The 14,947-nt window shown below is 44.1% G+C and overlaps 1 protein-coding gene across 1 annotated transcript in view; it reads right to left on the bottom strand.

The window, feature by feature from the left end:
• Nucleotides 1-6,511, bottom strand: part of pdzrn4 (PDZ domain containing ring finger 4) — a 35,582-nt gene extending 29,071 nt beyond the window's left edge. The window contains exon 1 of the mRNA XM_044020233.1: nt 6,038-6,511. Within this exon, the coding sequence (XP_043876168.1) occupies nt 6,038-6,268 (231 nt within the window). The 5' untranslated portion in view covers nt 6,269-6,511. The remainder of the gene's footprint in view (nt 1-6,037) is intronic.
• Between the last annotated feature and the right edge of the window lie 8,436 nt (nt 6,512-14,947).

Genomic DNA, 14,947 nt, shown 5'->3' with positions numbered 1-14,947 from the left:
GACAACAACAAGCTTTTGTCATCCTCTGTTACTCTTTATACGCTCAGGGTGTAAGATAATATCAACACACTGAAAAAAAAGAAGAAAATCACAATATTTCACATATATATATATATACACACACACACACACACACACGTTGTTGTTTTTATGATGAGCGCTTCACAGAAAAATCATCCCCTGTATCGGAATATGACTGCATCACCAGATTCTCTTACTTATTTACGCACACTTCTCACCGACAACAACTAATCCACCGCAGACACACACAACAGCACTAAGCCGCTGTTTCCACAGTTAACCTGGCATTAACCCGACATGAGTAATCCCCCCCTCCGTTTTCCTGTTTGCATTCATTTTTTTTGCTTTGACGACCGGAAGACGTGCAACCCACTGAGCCGACGATGAGGCCATATGCACCTCTAAATCATGAATCATTATCGCCGCGCTGTGCTCCGACGAGCTGCTATAACCATGATGGAAGACGCCAGATGATCGGTGTTCAACAGCAGAGTTCATCTCCATAACGCTCGACATCTTTGGGGGGGGAACATCATTGCGCAAGTTTATTATTCCACACCTCTGGGCAAATAAACGCATTATCTGTTTGTCATCTGGGACCTTGTGCATACTCTTTTTTTTATTAAAAGCAATGTCACTCTCTTATTTATAGTTTCATCGTTTTGACGTCATTTTTGTTTATCACGCGATACAAAAACCACACACTTTATCTGTGTGTGTGTGTGTGTGTGTGTGAAAGCGGAGATGGAGAGAGACTTATCTCGTGGAATTACACTCACAGGTGAAAAGGTCAAACTCACTGACCCGCAGAGACAGGGGAACAACTTGTTGGCCTGAAAAAATTGGAAAGGTCAACTCACCCAACGCTTTCTGCAAAGCTCAAAACCCCATTACAGAGACAGAGAGGACCATGCGGTGTGCTTCTCTGATAAATGGACAGCTAAATCAGGTGGTATCACACATGTTACAGCCCTAACTCAGAACAAGGATCTCACTTCAAGCTCCTACTTCTCTTTCATGGTCACTCTTGGATGACGGAAATGATTCAAAGGCCAAAGCTGAGCTTCGAAATATATATAAGTCAGAGGGGTACGGCGGAGCAACACCATGCACCAACATGTTTTTGTATTTCCCTGATCTGAAGTATGAAGTCATCGCCCTGGACTGAGGTGGACATATGGAGGTGACGGCTGTGTGGGTCTGACCACAGCGTCCCCGGCTCTGTGTGGCACTCTCAGGACACCCTAGGTGGTGGCGGGAAGAAGGGCTGTCAGTCTAGCCCCTTCCATGCTGTCGCACAGGCTGGACATGTGGCACAGCATCTGTCTCCGGAGGACAGGCCCCCACACATCAAGGACCCGGGCCTCGTTAAACAACCGCACACGCGCACCCAACATTATGTACCACAACAACATATGTGATATCCTCTGATTAGTCAATAATCAGGACTGATCGTTACATACTGTAGATTCCGCTGCCTCATTAACTAGCTGCTGTTTTGAGTCAGTACATTTACTGTGTTAGAATCAATAAAAAATAAACACCTATCAACAAGTATGGCCTTTATTATGGGCTAAAGAAATATAAGACAAGGGGTATTAAGGAGAGGTAGATGGATATTGCATGTTTAAATGCCACTAGTATAAAGGAAATTTAAAATATAGTCAATCAATCTGCCAATAACCACCTAACTCCCAATTCCAAAAGGAAAAAACACATCAGAAGTGAAATACCAAAAAAAGCAATAACAATATTAATGGCAACATTTAAAAAAAAAGACAAAAATGAACCATGTTTTGTCAAATACTGCATGGATAAAACAAACTCTGAATAGACACTCTCTAAAACAGGGGTGTCAAACATATGGCCCGAGGGCCAGGACCAGCCCCCCCGAGGGTCCAATCTGGCCCGTGGGATGAATTTGTTAAAATTTCACATTATGATTACACTCCAATCATCATGTGAAAAACTATATTTGTCAGTTTCAGATACCTGTGACTAAATGTTTTGTGCTGTTGTCGATCCACTGTGATCTGTAAGTTTTTATGCGTGAATGATAAACTTTTACATAATATTGTTGAGATTGCACTTATCTTTCTCAACAAATTTCAGGTTGTTCATAATACGGTTTGTAAAAAAAAAAAAAGGACTTCATTAGAATTAAAGAAGATCTTGTTGTTTACAGTTTATTACGCCATTATTCTACTGGTACGGCCCATGTGACCCCTGAACTAGATACACCTGCTCTAAAGAGTGCTATTTTAGAGCCTCCATAAAGTTGTACAAAGGAGAAAATTACTTTTCAGCAAAAGTGGCTTTTAAATGAGCAAATATGGTCATTGACCTGCAGTTTGTGCAAGGACCCAATAGCAACCATGGATGTGCAGTGTGGTGATCTGCATCTGCGTAAAAACAGAACTGATTATTGGCCACGGCAATTTATTGGCCAATCTCTCCTCGTAAGTGGCTCTTGTGTATATATGTTTTTGTTTTTTTTATGGCGCTAACTTATGCTGCAACAAAAAAAGCACCCGAGGCTCTGAAGGCCAGAGGCTCTGGGACAATTTAACAAAGCCTCAAGCGCAATATGCAGCGCAATTGTTACGGCCTGGATGGAGCCCCGGAGTCACACACAATGGGTGAACGTTCAGGGCTGTACACGCAGACGCATCCATGCAAAATCACCAACGAAAACGACCAAACGTAAGTGGTCTGACGAGAGCCATAAATCTGTCAGCGGCCGCTCGGCAGCTGAGGTCAAGCCTCCAGCAGCCCTGTCACAGCGGCGCAGCTGTGTGAACAGAGATAGTCACTGTGATGTAGGAGAGGCCGCGGCAGAGTCCGCTGGCTCAAAATTGGAAATGGTGCCCGTGAAATATACTGGGTTCCTTTTTCAGAACGAAACGAAAGACGCCGCACATGTCCAGGCCCTGACGCGACCGTATGTATCAAGATACATTTTTGTTATTTCAAAAAAAAGATTTCCCAGTGTGGAAGGTGAAATTACGGCAGTATGGTGACATGCTTCTGTTGTCTCTGTACTGGGCCATTTAGTTTCCAGCGTCCTCTGGCACTGTGCTCCCAGGATTGTACATTATTTCATTCAATAATGTGTCATATTGGAAGATGGTCTGTCAGTAGCTATTAGGCGCTAATGGTGCAATAAGTCCAACCATCTACCCCTGTCTCATAACCACCTGCAAATCATCTCCTTGACAGTTGCCTAAAACTGAATGGCGAGCCACAGCTAATAAGCCACAGTGGTTAATAGCCGCACTGGGCTTTCTGGCTCTGTTCCCTTAATGGTACTGTCAAGACAGCTCGCTATTGGTCAAGGCCGCTAATTTAAACTTGGAAGCCTCGCACAGCAGTCGTTATGACAGGCCACAGTAGGAAACGCACAGGTGCAAATAATCAAATAGCGACGGCTAAGTTCCATTAAGCTCCATTAAGCTTCGGCGCGCGTTGCTGGTTTACTGTGACGCTGTTCATACAAACACGTTGTTAGGGTCTGTTCACATGCAGCGTCAAGTACAAGACAGGGCCATGGTAGTAAGTTGGGGCACCGATTTTAAAAACTTATCTATGGGTCGTAGTTCCTGCATGCTGTGTTGCACTGAGATTTTTTATTTATTTTTTAAATGCAATGAGGCCAAGAAGTAGGTCAAACCGTGCTTAAATCCCTCTAAAAATCACCCAGATGACGCTCCTCAAATCAGTTGAGAGGATGCACCCGGGCATTCTTTCTAATTTCTCTACTAAGGGCAAACCTGGGGTGAGGGGCAAAGTGGCCATGAGATGTTTTCTGAGTAGTTTAAAGGTGTTACTTCGTGCTACTACGACTAGCACTTGGTTAAAAACTCTTTTCTAGGTACAGCATGTGCATGACCCTTCATACAAGGCTAATAAAGCATTCAAATGTGACCCATATGAGACGTATTAACAATATGATGGACCAGATGAACTCTGACTCCCTAATCAAAATCAATTCTGATTGAACTGAAAGACGACAGGCAACAGCATCGAGTAAACGCCAAGTTTGGTCACACCAAAGCGTGAGAAAGACAGAAAATTGAAACACAGCACCCGGAGAATTCGAACGCTCTCCTTAAATCCCCCCGTCGAGTGTCATTACACACCTGCTCAGCCCAGCGTTAGCCACGCATCTGTATTGGCACCCTTTGGTTTTTTGACTGGTATAATGAGCCGGTGGCGCATATGTAGCGGTGCGTTCGTGTGTGTGTGTGTGTGTGTGTGAACGTAAAGACGAGAGGAGAGGAAACAGATTGCTGAAATGGAGAAAGGCAGAGCGAGAGCCGCACTAATGAAGGTGGCAGAAGGGGGAAAAAGTACGAGGGAGAAATTAGTTTGGAATGACAAAAAGGGAAGAAAAAGACAGGGATTGTCGAGGAGTCTCTCTGGATTTGCACAATCCCTTCAGCTCTGAGTTTTGGGACAAAGTCACAGTGACACACTTTCTTTCTTTCTCTCCGTCTTTCCCTCTCTCCGCCTTTCTTTCACACATGGTAATGAGAACCATAGGTGTTCATTGACTGTCACATACACACACACACAGTAAGTGGCTGTGCTCACTCACACAAACTACTCCTAAATGTGTGCCACTGTGCCAGAACACCGACAGTGTGATGCAGTAATAGAGTGGAGGAAACCATAAGGTTGTTGTTGTTTTTTTGTGTAGTTACACATATATGGGACACATCTGTTGTTCTGCCGTGCCAAATACAATAGAAAATGTCTGAACTATAGCAGACTGTACTGTACAGCGACCCCTTTGTTTCACGCGGCGTATTCACTTCAACACAGACACCAGAGTGTGGGGACACTTTGGTCTGAGAGCGCGAAAAAAATATTGAACACATTCAAGTTTGTACCAGAGAGACATTTCTAATGGGAATGGATATTTTGGATGCTACGTTAAAACTAAAAAAAGGGAGGTATTGAGCAGTCCTCGTCTCATTAGGCTGTATCCTCTTACCCTGCTGTCTGTAACAGTGTAAGATACTAAATGATGAATGAGACCTCACTGCTGCTGCTGCTGCTGCTGGCCCGACATTCACTCTGGACTGTACTCCAACAACAGAGGGAACCCAGAGCACGTGTTTCCCGTACACACGCGACTGTACTGCCACGTCTTTCCCGACTTGGACAGAAGAAGCTGAACATCTTAGCCCAACCCTTGATACAACGCCATGGTCAGTTTGTGTCTGAGAGTAGAGCATCAGGAGATATTCACACACGCGTCCTATCTAATCTGCACATTCCAGACAAGCCCAGTACAAGATGACAAGTTACACATTCACGGCGTTTTATTGCCCAAAAAAAAAAGAACCGCGTGATTGTTGTCAAAAATAAAACATGTCATACCTGCCCATACGTTTAGAGCTTTAAAACGGATTTTCTTTACATGACCACGGCAACACAATTGTGCCCAGAAGGAGAACAACAACAACAACGACTGACAATCGAGTCCAATTCTGACAGACAACAGAGAAGGAAGGAAAAAAATGGCAGAACACATCTGCCCGTTATTCTTTGAACTGTTTTCTCTCACAGGCAGAAGAGACGTGGTGATGAATCCCCCCGGAGCCAGCGTGGGGAGGGAACAGCTGAACTTGTTCTCACATCTCCCGAGAAATAACTAGCTCCACTCACTTTGATGGAGAGAGCAACACACACTCACTCTCTCTCACACAGACATGCTCTCAGCCTGGCTGCTGTAGGAAGTCATTCATTTTTTTTGTACATCTCCCTCATGTATCTATTATTTTTTCCCCAACTCAGCCTTCCTTCCTTCCTTCCTTCCTTTTCTCACCATCCTTGCACACTGCAGGGAAATCCACTTATTTCCAGACAACAAATCCCTCCTGTCATTTTCCCCATCATTGCCTCTGCATGTCATTAAGCTTATCACAGTGATGATGCTCCTCATCAACCCCACCACACCACACCACACCACACCACACCTCCCTCACCCCCTCCTTTCAGTCTCACTTACCTGTGCGATCTCATACAGCAGTTTGTAGTGTTCCTCCCGTTTCTGCAAGGTGCACAAATTGCAGCCCATTCTAGTTGTCAGGGAAACGGTGCTAAGTGCCCAATGGAGTGTGTGTTTGCTGTCTGCAGTTTGTGTTGGTGTGTGTGTGTGTGAGAGTGAGAGAGAGAGCTCCCCCTGGGGCAAAACACACTCGGGGTCCTCTTCCTTGGCTCCCCCACACCTCTTTCTCATCCGTGTTTCCTCAAAGATCCGCTCTGTCGTTCGGAGCACAGCACAGACCTGTGCATCTCATTTTACTGCTATAGATGCGAGGCTGTGAGTGTGTGAGTGTGTGTTTGTATAAAGAGATCAGCCTGGAGATGAGTAAAAGCACCTGGCTCCTCTCTGTCCTGAATCTCACTCGCATCCCTGGACAAACTCTTCCTGTAAAGCACAGCACCTTCTCTCTCTCCTCTCCTCCGCCTCCTCTCTCAGAGTGAGTACACTCTACTACAGCCACACACTTTTGGCTGGTGAAGACACACCTCCTGTGTGGCTGTCCATACACACACATGCACACACAATACACATGCTTGCTCCTACTCCTGCTCATGAATAGACAGCATCCTCATTGGCTCTTGAAGGGAAGAGGCTGGGTGAAGAGGGAGGGGGCTGGTCGTATCTTGAGCAGATTCACAATCTGAACATCAGTGCTGTTGCATGCAGGCTCAGTGAAGGACGTGCTGCATGTGTGTGTGTGTGTGTGTGTATTTGAGATTGATGCAGATTACAGTTACTGTCCCCAATCTTTACATTTCAATGCACAAAAAAAAAAGAAATCAATACAGAAGACGGACTGGAGTTAAAACACCATCCGTCCACACAGTTAATCAAGTTACTGAAAAGGCCATTTGTCAGTGCACACGTTTGACAACTGGGTTTGGCATGAAAATCAATCTCATTTGGATTCACTCCGATAGCCTCGTGCCCTCCGTACAAGAGACGGAGGAGCGGCGCTCGCTCAGTGGCTGCCATATATTTACAGTCAGAGAGCGACAGTCACCAAAACAGATGCTTCTCTCCCTCGTGCCGGCAGTTAGACAAGGGCACCGGACTGTGCTGACACTCAGGAAGAAACACAGACGAGTATTGATTGGCTTCAAATTAGCTTCCAGCCCAACTGTCCCCCCCTTCTCTATGGGGTAAAAGGACATGGGGGGGTTAAAGGAAAGGGAGAGTGATGGAAAAAGGAGGAGAGTTGTGGCTGCAAGGTGCTGTAAAGGTGGATTTAAAAAGCAGTAACGACATGACAACCCTTTCACGTAAGAGATGACGCTAATTTGACAGAAACACAGTGGAGCCCCGTTTAATCGCCGTAATGCGGAAACGTTTTTATTTAATATGTAAAAAGTCCCAAAAAAATAACATTCAAAGTCAGATTGACATTAGAGTTTTAGTTTAGAATGTAAAAATTTTTTTTTTAATTTTTCCCCAAAGTATGGTTTTATCAGTCGAGCGCCTTGGCAGCGTTTGACTGACATCTGCAAAACAGCGTTGACGGGTGACCGACTGCAGCACATCACACAGTATCTCGGCAGGAGCCTGCCAACGCTGATGCCAGATAATGCTCTCGCATATACAGGAATCTATGAATTTAAAATATTTGTCCCTGCACAAAATGAAACGCCCTGGAGAGAGTCAGTGTGCTGCTTTATTTCACCGAGACTTTGTTTTAAATCACAGACTTTTCTCTCAATTTGATTTCACTGCTTGATTCGTTCCCCTCAAGCGACAACACAAAAACACAGAAGTGTCAGGATGAGATTTAGGAACACTTTATTGTCCGTCATGACAGAAAACCATCAGCTCAGTACCCACCCACCATCTGGTGAAAATGCAAATATACCCCGTTTATAATTTGCCTGAAAACGTGGCTGGTTTCCACAGACTTCGAGTCCACCTCCCCACTGTGGACCAGTGCTGCCCTTAGTGCTTAAACCAACCAGTGAAGCTCTACACTGGAAATGCTCCGATGAAGGCTTTGTGCCAACGCGTGCAAAAAGTTTGTTTGTGACGTGAGCCAATAAAGAGCTTAACTGAAATGAGAGTATTTGTGCCTAAGTCTCCCGACGGGGCATTGTGAGTTATTTACAGATTATGAAAGTGTGGTTTGTAAGATGTCCAACGACGTCTAAATCTGAAACAAATATTATTATTTATAATATTTAAAATATTTGTAGGCACTACTCAAACTGGCTGAGCCTCAAAGATCCTGGTCCCGACTTAAAAGAGTATGTATTTGAATAGTTGATGCGGAAAAGCATCTTTTATTGTGAAAATGTAACAAATAAATCAAAGTTTCCACAGTTAGTACCTTTTCATTTGTTCTCCTCGACATACCAAAAACAATCCGACATTCAGTGAAGCAAAAGTGAACAGAATATAAAAATAGAAATAAGTCCCAGTTAGAAGAAGGCGCAACATGACGAATAGCCGTCACCGCTAAGACTATGAGCGGAGCGCACAGATGCGTCATCCTCCTTATCACCAGTCATGCAGGTACAAGGACCATAGTGATTCAGTCAAGGGCGCTGGAGCGGAACCAGATACAGCCCCCCAGATAACACTTAACCCTTTCTACCACAGCACTTCTGTCCCTCTCTGATGAGGTCACCACCGTCTTTCCCGACCTCTAAAGTGACTCCTGGGGGTGACATCACCAACTAATGAACTTAAGGCTTCTTCTCTTTCTTTAATTATTTTCTTGCCTTCTTCTTTCCCCCCCCCCGTCTCCTCTTTCATTGCCCCTTCCACCGATGCTGATGTTTGCTGTCTCTGTCCAGGATTAGCAACATTGCCGGAAAGGAGCTATATCACGGTAAGCTCAGATTTGCTGATGGACACAAAAAGAGGGTAAAAATATGAGTGCAGAGCACTATAGTTACACACACTCACACCGTTTATAGTGCACATAGCTCTTGAAAGCTTGAGATATCTATGTTATTCCTCCACTTTTCATTGAAAAGGACGGAAAAGAGAGAAGGTGGCATCGCCAGGTTGTCCATTTATGTCCCATCACCATTTATTTTACTGTCCATATAACACACTTGGGCTGACAGCTTACTCGTGTTCTCGTATAAAGATAAAAAAGCATCAAATAACTTTCAGAGAGGTGGGATTTGAAACCAAGAGGTGAGAAATCAAGGTGTTGGGGCCACATGGTGGTGTAGTGGCTAGCACTGTTGCCATACAAGCAAAGAGACCCAGGCAGTGTTGTAACGAAGTACAAATATACTTCTGTTGCTGTACTTGAGTAGAATTTTCACGTGTACTTTACTTCGTTGTTTATATTTCTGACAACGTTTACTACATTTCCTAAATAAAATGTGTACTTTTACTCCGATACACATAAACATGGAGTTGGTGTAATGCCCGTTTGTTGTCGCTAGCTTTTTAAGCGGCGCCAGCTGTTAGCTGTGGATTTCAATCTCCGCGTGGACTTAAAACACACCAGCGGTTCATTGTTCACCGTGTCCGACACCGAGGCTCTGGTCTCCCGTCTCCGGGTTTCCGTCGTACACTCCGGACGCCGGGTTTCAGCTCTCAGCTGTCAGCTGAGCGGCCAACCGGTGAGCTAGCAAGCTCGCGCAGATAAACCGTGTGTCTAGAAGCTCCACAAACACAGGACGGTTGAGAGAGAGAGCTTGTCACCCTTCATGACAGAAGGTCATTTTAATGTTGTTGTTCACTTGTACCTATTATCCTTTTCTTGTTAAGAAGCCACAATAAAAGTCAGATTCAAAAATGTAATTGCTCACTTTGTTTAAATACTTAAGTACATTTTATATCAGAAAATGACTTATGATACTTAAGTACAGTAAATGTCAGGTACTTAAAGACTTTTACTCAAGAAATATTCTAAAAGGTGACTTTAACTTCCACCAAAGTCATTTTCTGGTAAGATACATGTACTTTTACTCAAGTATCGCTTTCAAGTACTTTATACAAGACTGGACCCAGGTGCGCGACCCAGTCTGGATTGCCTTTCTGTAGGGCGTTTGCATGTTCTCCCCCAGATTCATCTTTTTCCCCCCACAGTCCAGACTTTCTACCCTATGTCAGCTGGGATTCACTCATGTGGAGGTTAAAGTGGTACACAATGAACGCATGAATATTGTGGGGTTTTTTTTTTACAAAGAAAATAAGAGCTTTCATCTTTGATAGGAAGCGACCCGGGCACTGTACGGCGAGGTTGCATGTGCAGTAACAGTCTGAGACGAGTTATTAACATGTAGGTGAGGAGGACTGAGGCAGGTTCAAACAGCTTACTGATCATTTCATGTTTTGTGGTAAAATCGGTCAAACGTTAACCAAAAATCGCTCGCTGCAGGGAGGGGTTCGCGGTGCACTTCAAAGGAAGTCCCGAGACTGAGCATTAGCATAATGTCCTGTACGGCTATGATTGAAAGGAAATGGGCCCTTTCACTTGTTCCTCTCCCAAAACGGGGGGAATCTCTAAAAGCTTAACTTTTGGATTAGAAACTTCTCAAATTAAGAGTTTGTTGCACATATATATAACACGTGTGTGTCGCTTCCAGGAATCAAGCAGAAGAAGAATCATTTTGTGCGCTCTCCGGTCGGAAACAAAAGCTGATAACAACATCATTAAACATCATAAAACTAAAACCAGTAAAACTAAGACTGTTTACCACTGTTACTGTTAGTTTTAATGTTCTAAATAACGCTGGATGATGAAAGTTGGAAAGTGGAGTGTTGAAGCACCAAATGAATAGAAAATGATTCTGGTTTTTAAATGATTTAACCTATTTTCAAACCACCTGAGCTGATGACTCATGTTTCACGGCGCGCATAGAGGGATCGATGAATAATAGCATTTGATGGACGAGCCGGGCGTCTAATCTAACTCGACGCCGTGAGAAGATCCTGAGGGCAAGCCACACACACTTCTCAATAGCTATGAGCCATACATTATTGAGCGCTGTGAACTATTCATCGAGGTGAAAACATGATTAGAGTGCTTCTTACGGGCGCGGCGCTAAAGGCCGAGTGGAGGGAAATGATGGGACATGATGGGGATTGAAAAGCCACGTCGTTTTTCTGCTCTTTGCCACAGTAATTATATTGTAACTATTCATTACTCTGCAATTACTTTCTATGAGGCCGCCGCTCAGATCCAATCCTCGTAATGACTCTCTCCTCCGCCTATTTTCTCCTGATCCCGATTGTTCAAACTAAACGACTCTGTAAAAAAATAAATAAATAAATGAATAACCAGGGTGATTCCAGTCATTTAATTATCACATTTTGAGCCATGTTTGGAACAAAAGGAGAAAAAAAAACAACAACAACAACAAAACAGCTGAACTGGGATCCATTCAAATCAACACGCTGGGACCTTTTGTTCACAGTGTGCAGACTGCCAGTTGGGCAAAAATCATTCATTAGCGTGTTGTTGGAGAAACACTGCGTTTTAATGCCCAATCTTGGTTATGTCCCCTTTGAGCAGCCAGGCAGCGCGAGACTGTTGCATGCACACCAAATTCACACGGCTGACAAAAACGTGCACTAATGAAGCCATTCAGGGCGTCAGGCGAACGGAGCTCGCCCATTAAAACAAGTCAAATCACTGTTGAATCAGTGGCTGACACTTTCCCTTTCCCTTTTTTTGTTGTAAATGCTCCATTTAATGAGGCCATTTAGAAAAGCAAGGGGCAACATTCTCAGGGTTCCCTTTTTGAACCACTGTGACCAGATGCCCCAGGGCTAATGTTGCCTTCTCCCTGGTTAAGTTCACCATTCAATATATAGAGCAACTTAACCACCACGGAGCACCATGACCAGAGGGGGAATATGAGACCGTGACGGACTCTTTACTCGATAAGCCCTCAGCCAACCTGGCGTCTGACCAGCTGACCTCACAGCACCACGGCCATTCTGGGGTCAAGTAGCCCATAAGGATGGAGTTGCCCTCAGGCAGTGGGACACAGGTTTACATTTCCATCACCTGCTTCACTAGGATTATGGAGCGGCTTGCGGTAATACGCCAGACAAAACATCGGAATTGTAAAAAATCAGCAAACACCTAAGCCTCAAAATGTCCGTCTGGACTTTTTTGCTTATTTTGATCCTGAAAAGGGCGTGAAAATGTCCTGTGAGTAAGCACTTATGTCCATTTTTACAGAATAGCTGTCAATATATGGCAGTTAGTTACAATGTAGTGCATGTTAAAATAGCGTATTAACAATTTAAAATGAAGATAAACAAAAAACACTGGAGATTTTGTGTCTTAATTTTGTATTTAAAATAAAATTTGTTTAAGTCTTTGTCTCAGTGTCCAAAAACTGGAAACTAGTACTGTTTGTACAAGCGTTTTTCCAACTCAAAATTCGCCAGCACACGTGAAATTACCTTAAAAAAAGAAAAAAGAAAGAAAGTCTAAATAAAGAAAGCCGTCCTGGTAGCTTCATTCATATGCCACACTGTGACCTGTCAACTTTGATTTGTATTGAATTGGAATAAAACAAATCATAACCACGAGAGCTTCTGACGTGAAAGGCCTGTTTGGAGACGTGGGCACGCTGCACGGATTCCAAGATGACCATGGTACAGGGCCACATTTTTTGATATATCCAATCTAGGATACAATCAGATTTCTGGGTCCATGCAGCCCTGGAAAAAAAAAAATTATATTTGAGTCACTTTAAGTGACTTCATCACAGATGGTATAAGTCAGGTTGCACATGCATGACCTTGTTAGCTCCAAGATGGCAATGGCAGTCTGTTGGTTGCTCAACAAAGACTCCTTTTTTTCCCCTCAGTTATACATTCATTCATTCATTCATTCATTCATTCATTCATGCTATTGATTCCATAATTTCCAACAAAATCAAATCAAGATTTCATCACAAGCTTGTGTGCCACGCAGCTGAGTCCACCGCGACCACTGTAACGGACATAAAGGTGACAGAGAGTGAGTGAGACAATACTGTCTGTGCTACAGCCTCAGGGTGTAAACATACACACAAACCTCCCCCAGAGACCACAGCGAGAGTGAGAGAGTGAGAGAGAGAGAGAGAGAGAGAGAGAGAGAGACATTTACATTGGAGTGGGTCTGACCCTGTTGCGTTAACCCAATAGCAAAGCGCCAATAAAACTGATTAGAGAAGTCTTTCCCTGCTGCTCCCATGCCCTGCTGCTGGACTAATGGTACAAGTGGGCCTCTTTAACTTTCCACAACATCTGTGCCAGTATTGAGCCATGAGGACCGATGAAGCACCGGGGCCAGGAGAGCTCGAGCAGGCTGTGAACGATAAGACAGACGGACGAATGGAGGAGTGGCTAGACGGACACAAACGAAGGATGGAATATAGAAAAGACTCTGAATGCACATCACAACATCACCATCAGCATCTCGTCCTCCACGCCAAGGAGGCCGAGCTCGCTGGTCCCCCATTGTCCAGGTGCTTAACTGGATTGCAGAGGCCTGCTTCACACACACACACACACACACCTGTACAAAGACTTAACCTAAACCTCCAAAGGCAGACGAGGAGCACAAAGACACATCATCATCCCCTGGCTTTACAGATAAGAACTGTTGCCATGACAAAGTGCTCCAGATGCTCAATTTACAAAAGGAAAAACATAGTGTTAAAAAAAAAGGAGAAAAAGGTTACACTGTCCATACACTTCATATTCATTAAATCATTATCAGGTTTGGACAGTTGCTGAGGAAATAAAACTGCAACTCGTGCATCGCATTAATCAGATAATCACACATCTTCATGTGAAAAAAGCCCAAATGTTCAAATGTTTAGTATTTAGAGGGAACTATAATACACACTGGCGATGAACAGTGTGGTGTGTAATTGTTGCCCCTTGGTGTTTATGCATTAACCACTTTCATAGCCTGTGGCTTAAGATTTAGCGCTCCTTTTATTTAATGCATGCACATTTCTCCTCGCTGAGAGAATAATTCCTTACTATAAAAGCAGATGACTTTTATAGTTGTAAAGTCCTTCTACTTTTCTGTGTCTCACCAGCTGGGTTTAAAAAGGGCTTCCCTATTGTGAATTAATGTGGCCTTAATCTGGCCCCCCCCCGCACATGGAGATAGAGTGGTGTGAGAGCCTGATCGAGTTCGGTCAGAGGATACAAGATTAGTCATCCGCCGCCGAGTCCGCAGTGTCACGTTCCACTTTACTTCCTGCTTCCAGCTGCCGGTGTTGCCGTTTCCCCACCACCGGTTTCCTGTCTCATGCCAACTGCAAGACAAGCAATCGCCTGTCGGGAAGATAAGGAGCTTCCCGTTGTGTCCCTGATCCTCCTTAAGTCTGCACATTATACCTTACGTATCTTACGTCATTGTGCCAAGCTGAGGTGTGGTCAGAGTAAAGCACCAGGAACAATGGAGCCGTCTGGAGTTTAAAAAACAACAACAACCAAGGAACCAAATTCTGTCCTCTTTCCATTCACAGACACACTCTGACATCAGTTCCTCGACATTGCAGTGCTTTGCGAACGCTGCACTGCATTCATAACGTTGTAAACAGGCACCCGGTTATTGATTCGGGCCCCTGTGGCTGACGGTGTAGCGGGCTACAGTCAATATGCTCAATAAAGTGCAGATTGTAGAACATATAACAGTCATTGGGCAAATCCCAAGATCTCCAAATCCATAGTAAGTCAGCGGGGGGGAATTTCCATTACATAGAAAGACCTTTAACTGATGGTCCTTTACTTACAACTAAATTCATTCATTCATTTCATGCAAGATCCTTCATTTTATAAATGGTCACCCATGTCATAGGGATGGGACCACTCCACTTCAATTTTTTTTTACAGTCTGCGATATAGGATTTTTGGATTGATATCCGATGCAGTGAATTTGACCATTATCGAACCTATACC

The sequence above is a fragment of the Solea senegalensis genome, linkage group LG3, assembly GCF_019176455.1.
Source record: "Solea senegalensis isolate Sse05_10M linkage group LG3, IFAPA_SoseM_1, whole genome shotgun sequence".
In the NCBI taxonomy this organism is placed as follows: domain Eukaryota; kingdom Metazoa; phylum Chordata; class Actinopteri; order Pleuronectiformes; family Soleidae; genus Solea; species Solea senegalensis.
Note: the sequence above shows the minus strand (reverse complement) of the source record. Positions and strands in the feature narration are given on the sequence as shown.